A 6000-nucleotide genomic window follows, 5' to 3' on the forward strand; every position below is an offset into this window, starting at 1 on the left:
GGCAGAGGCAGGTGGATCTCTGTGACTGCGAGGCCAGCCTGGTCTACAAGAGCTAGTTCCAGGACAGGCTCCAAAAGCTACAGAGAAACCCTGTCTCGAAAAACCAAAAAGAATATAAATAGGAGCTAGAGATGGCTAGGCAGTTAAGCGCAGCTGCGGCTCTTGCAGAGGACCTCTGATTACCAATGGTGGCTCCCTAGCAGTCCTAACTCCAGTCCTAGGGGTCTGACGCCACCCTGCGCTGTTAAGAGGGCTACTACAGCAGGTCTGAAGGCCTTAAACCATCAGGACAGCGGGACAATGGGCACACCACATTCCAGGGCTGAACATGGAAGAGACATGGCTGACACCAACTCTTCCTTTGTGCCCTCACTCCACTCTACGTAGAGTTCACTGTCCTCTGGGCAAGCCATTTGCATGCCTGTCTCCACTTAACCACCCTGCAAGCTTCTGCAGACAGTGCACCTCACCTTCATCTTGGCATCCATGGTGCCTCGCAGAGGAATACCTTCCTGCTTCTTGGCACTGTGAACCCACTCTGCAGGCAGGCACAGCCCAGCTCTGACAAGGGACCCCACCAGCTGCTTACCTTATAATAATGCTCCAGGAGAATCCTGACTACCCCCTCCACGCTTTCGGCCTCCACCGGCTTCCTGGCAAACTGGAGGAGGTACTGCAGAGCGTCTGCTGGGGAGTTGGCTTTGCACAGGTCGATGTGGAGGGCGGCAGACTTGCTAGGCTTTGTCAGTCGGAGCTTCTTGGTGGCGATTTCCTCCTGCTGTTGCTGTAAGAAGGTAAAGAGAAGACGTGAAAACAGAGATCGCAAATTTAACTTGGGCTCGTCAGATGGAAAGAATTTTTCCTCTCTAACACATGCGCTTAGCTAACAGAACTTCAGAAACACAGCATCATAAGGCCAGTGAGATGGCTCAGTCGGTAAAAGTGCTTGGTATCAAGCCTGCCAGTGACCTGAGTTCCATCACCAGAACCCACTCTTACACACACACACACACACACACACAGAGTTGTACAAAAGAAGTAAATGTTTAAAAAAAAATGCTTAAGCGCTATAGTTCCTTAAGTCCTAACAAAATATGCAGTTATAGAAAAATGTCATAATCACTAATTTTCTTTATTCTCTAACATATTATTTTAGGGCAGGTGGTAATCATCTCCCTCAAATTTGCTCTATCAGGAAAACTGTAGTCAGGAACATTATATCACATGAACAAAGCAGCTCTGAAATCACGAGAATTCTACTTCCTTGACGCTTTCTCCTCTCTATGAAGAGCATGCCTTTGAAGTGGTTCCGTGAGAAACGTAAATTACTGTTTGACTGTACATACATGTGATAAGCACTAGACACACACCAGTCCCCTCTTCCTCCTCATTTTCCTAACAAAGAAAGAAGCACCAAGAGCACAAACATTTCGCTTCCTCGCTTCTGTGCTAACTGTACACACAACACTCTAAAGTGAGCTTTCTGACGGCTGCGTGTGGACACCTGCAACCTCGGCGCCTGTGAGGCAGAGGTGTGAGGCTCTGACACCAGATTTAGTTCTCAGAGTTACCTGGACTGCAGCTGGCTCAAAAACGAGGACTGACTTTTCTCTCAGGGGATACGTAAGGAGGGGAATAATCTCTGCCGTGGTCAGTACTGTTTTAGGGAGCCAGGTCCCATTATCCTGCCATCAGGGAACACATGCTGATGGGGACACACGTACACTGGCACCTCAGCAGCACCGGGTGACAAGAGCCAACAGGAGAGCACAACACAGCGACATGGGAGCAGCAGAAACTAACCTGAACCTTCAGTCAGGTCTTGAAGCAAAAACACAGGGCCACTCGGGATACAGGACACAAAGAAATGAAGAACGGCGTTCATTTTGTGTGAAATAGGCATTTGCATGAGTTCAGAGATGTAGGGAGAAAGCAGTGACACTATGTAACAACATAAATGCTTTGAAAGCCTCCAACTTAAAAAAAAAAAAAAGCAAAACAAACAAAGCAACCAACCCTGTTAGGCCGGCAAGCTTATTCCACCTATACTTTCCACAACAAAAAGGAACTGGGGTGGGGCTAGAGAGATGCTTGGTGGTTAGGAGCACTGGCTGTCATTCGGAGGACCCAAGTGCAGTTCCCAGCACCCGGGTCAGGTGGCTCACAGGTATGTTTAACTCCAGCTGCAGCGGTATGCAAACACATGGGACACATTCACACAGACATACACACAAATAGAAATTACCCTTTATCCCAGCACTCGGGAGGCAGAGGCAGGCGGATCTCTGTGACTTCGAGGCCAGCCTGGTCTAGAAGAGCTAGTTCCAGGACAGGAACCAAAAAAAGCCACAGAGAAACCCTGTCTTGAAATAAATCAAAAAAAAAAAAAAAAAAAAGAGAGAGAGAGAGAAAAGAAATTACCCTTTAATGAAGATACGGGGAGAGGGAAGGGAGGAATACAGAGCCAAAAATCCTAGAAAGGAAGCCATGGGTGCGGGAGCTCTGGAAAGCTGGACTCCCTGACCCAAAGTTCAGAACTAATTTCCCTCAAAGCTATCACAAGAGGCTGCTGGGAATGTAGCTCAATTTGTAGAGTAAAGCCTAGAACGTTCGAGACCCTAGGTTCAATCCACAACCCTGCATAAACAGGAGTGGAGGCAGACTTAGAAGCTAACAGTCAACCTCAGCTACAAGCAAGTCTGAGGAACCTGAGCTCTAAAAGGACTTTATCTTTAGTTAGTTGGTTTTTTCTGTGTAGAGAAATTTTCTGTGTAGCCCTGGCTGTCCTGGAACTTGCTCTGTTGACCAGGCTGGCCTCGAACTCAGAAATCTGCCTGCCTCTGCTTCCTGTGTATTAGGATTAGAGGCGTGTGGCACCACCGCCTGGCCGAGAGATACCTGAGGGCTAAGAGCACTTGTTCTCACACTCCCAGCACCGCATCCACACGGTGCCTCACAAGAGTCTGTAACTGCAGTCTCCGGTTCCAGGGGCACTAACACACTGTTCTGGCTCTCCAGTTACGTGCTCCCAAGAGGCAGGTGCTCTGATATATATCGGACTTTGTAGCCAAAGACTTCCCACCATATATGGCACACCGAAATCATTAAGTAATTAAAAAAAAAAAAAATAAGCCGGGCGGTGGTGGTGCACACCTTTAATCCCAGCACCTAGGTGGTGGATCTCTGTGAGTTCGAGGCCAGCCTGGTGTACAGAGTGAGTTCCAGGACAGGCTCCAAAGCTACACAGAGAAACTCTGCCTCTAAAAAACAAATATAAAAATAAATAAAAAATATCTAAATTCTGCATCACATTTTATATATACATGTATAGATACAGAAATTTGAGATGCAGAATGAAGGTCCACCTCTTCTACAGACACACTACAGAACACAGTGACTGTTCTGACAGGGCTTGGTCCACCTATCTTTCAAAAACTCCGACGGAGGACGAGGAAGAGGCAGTCCTGCCACTCTCACCTGCTCTGTCTGGGGCCAGAATTCTACAGACCCCTTGGCTTATTTTCCCATTTGTCTCTGAAGCGAGGGAACGAGAGTTAGGGGGATTCCGCCACCAGCTGAGGGCAGGAGGATGCAGACGGAACCCGATCTGGCACGACAGAGCGGTGAGTGATCAGAGTAAGGTAACAGAGAAGAGAGTTTTAAAAATTACACGGCACTTTGTTTCTCCTAATAATCTTGGTGTTTGTGTGTGGTTTTTGGTGTGTGTGACTTGTTTCTAAAATGGGCTGGGAGTGTGATTCAGACGTAGAGTGATGCTTAGCACGCGTAGGACCCTGAATTCTATCCCCAGAACAAAAATAAATAAAGAAGAAGAAAAAGAAAAAGTCAGACTACACGCGAGACCAGCGGCCTCGACCTCACATGCCTCCGACGCGCAGCCGGAACTGGACCGGGTCACACGAGCTTGGACGCCCCTGTGGAAGCACAGTCTGGGGCGAGGACGACCTCCCCGCGCCGACGGCCAGCGCTTACCTGAACCACTTTCGTGAACTCCTCATACACCCGCTTTTTCAGGTGCGCCGCCATGGCTGCGCCGGGCCCTCTCGGCTTCCGTACTCTGGGCGAGCGCGGCGGGGCGGGGGCGGGGGGAGCACTTCTGTCACCCCAAACTCCGCCGCGATCCCACAAGGCACTGCGGCTCCAGGATAGAGAGGCCGCTTCCTGAAGCTCGACTGCCCGGCCACCCGGCTGCCTTGGCTCCAGCGGAAACGGAAGTCCGTGCGCGTCCTGAAGGCGGGACCGAGTCAAAGGCTGAGGCGGTCGGTGCAGAACAGGACGTTAAACCCTGAGCTGTGTCCTGGGAAACAAGAAAACCTGGAAACCACACAAAATATAGGCAAAATTTTCCTGGAGCATTAGTGAAAGGTTTGAGATAATTTTTCTGAATGATACTACTATAAGACTAAAGATTTAAGAATGCTGGGCTGGAGAGATGGTTCAACGGATAAGAGCACTGGCTGCTCTCCTAGAGGACCTGAGTTCAATTCCCAGCACCCACATGGTGGCTCACAACCATCTGTAATGAGATATGGCGTCCTCTTCTGGCCTGCAGGCAGACATGCAGATAATAAGTAAATTAAAAAAATAAATAAATAAAAGATTCAAGAATGCTGGGACCAAGCCTCTGTCGGACCGGTCAGCGTGCTGTGCTCCCCGTGTCTCTGGAGAAGAACCAGCACTTCCTCTGATAGCTGTGGAGGAGTGGAAAGAATCTTGAGACTGAGGAGAAAGCCAAAAGTTCCTCTGAGCCTCTGGTACAAACGTACCGATCATGCGTAACCTGACAAAAAATGCTTACAATGGAATGAAACAGTAGAGAAACAAGAACAACTTGTAAGCGAATGTATGTGGTACTGTCAAGTTTTACAACTTACAAGAAAAGAAAGTAAATATGGGATATTTAGGGGAGGAAACAGGAGGTTAGTAAGTACAAGGACCCAAACACATCAAAGGTTATCTTTCGCTCTCTTTCTCTCTTTTTGTAATTTTGTTTTTGAGACAGGATTTTATTGTGTAGCCTTGGCTGTCCTGGAACTTGCTCTGTTGAATAAAAAAACTGCCTTGAACTGTCGATAGGTGGAACTTAGGTAGGCTGGGAAAACTAAACTGAATGCTGGGAGAAAGGAGGCGGAGTTAGAAACCATGTTGCTCCAGTGGAGACCGACACCGGAACTTTAGCTGGTAAGCCACAGCCAAGTGGCAATACACACTCAGGAAGCAGAGGCAAGTGGACTGATTTCTGTGAGTTTGAGGCCAGCCTGGTCTACAAGAGCTAGTTCCAGGACAGGCTCCAAAGCTACAGAGAAACCCTGTCTCAAAACCCAAAAAGAAAAAAAAAGATTTGTTTCTTATGTATACAATGTTCTATCTGCATGTATGCTGCAGGCCAGAAGAGGGCACCAGATCTCAATATTGATGGTTATGAGCCACCATGTGGTTACTGGGAATTGAACTCAGCACCTCTGGAAGAGCAGCCAGTGCTCTTAACTGCTGAGCCATCTCTTCAGCCTTTTTTTGTTTGTTTGTTAAGAGTACATTTTCCATAGAAAAAGACGATATCTCAGACTTCAGAGACAGCAGGGCATATGCTGTGTCAAAGGAAATAGTTAACAGTTTCTTGAATAAATATTAGCTGTTCTTACCATTCCAATATTTGGCTCTCAAACCCAATTGCTAATAAACGTAAGACCACTAGCTACATGGATTTGTCCCATACTCCCAACCCCAGGGAGACTCTTAGTGGCTAGCCTGAGCTTTATAGCAAGTTTAAGGCAAGCATGTGCTAACCATGATTTTATGTGGAAAATTAACAAAACTGAAACTAAAAGTAGTGCTTCAGGAAATGAATACAGTCAAAACACAATGACATAATTATGAAAATGCCATGCTGAAAACCATTGTTTGCATGCCAAGCAAAGCAAAGTGGAGTGCCCCAATCTCTAACCCTAGCCCCCAGGAGGTAGAGAACTCAAAGCCATC

General features: G+C 47.6%; 1 protein-coding gene across 1 annotated transcript in view; it reads right to left on the reverse strand.

The window, feature by feature from the left end:
* The window catches only part of Ints4 (integrator complex subunit 4), a 60834-nt gene extending 56739 nt beyond the window's left edge, over positions 1 to 4095 (reverse strand). The window contains exons 1-2 of the mRNA XM_057756489.1: positions 3994 to 4095; positions 590 to 784 (exon numbers count right to left, since the gene is read on the reverse strand). Coding sequence (XP_057612472.1) covers positions 590 to 784; positions 3994 to 4047 — 249 coding nt within the window. The 5' untranslated portion in view covers positions 4048 to 4095. The remainder of the gene's footprint in view (positions 1 to 589; positions 785 to 3993) is intronic.
* Positions 4096 to 6000: the final 1905 nt, after the last annotated feature.

This window comes from Chionomys nivalis, chromosome 23 (assembly GCF_950005125.1).
Source record: "Chionomys nivalis chromosome 23, mChiNiv1.1, whole genome shotgun sequence".
In the NCBI taxonomy this organism is placed as follows: Eukaryota; Metazoa; Chordata; class Mammalia; order Rodentia; family Cricetidae; genus Chionomys; species Chionomys nivalis.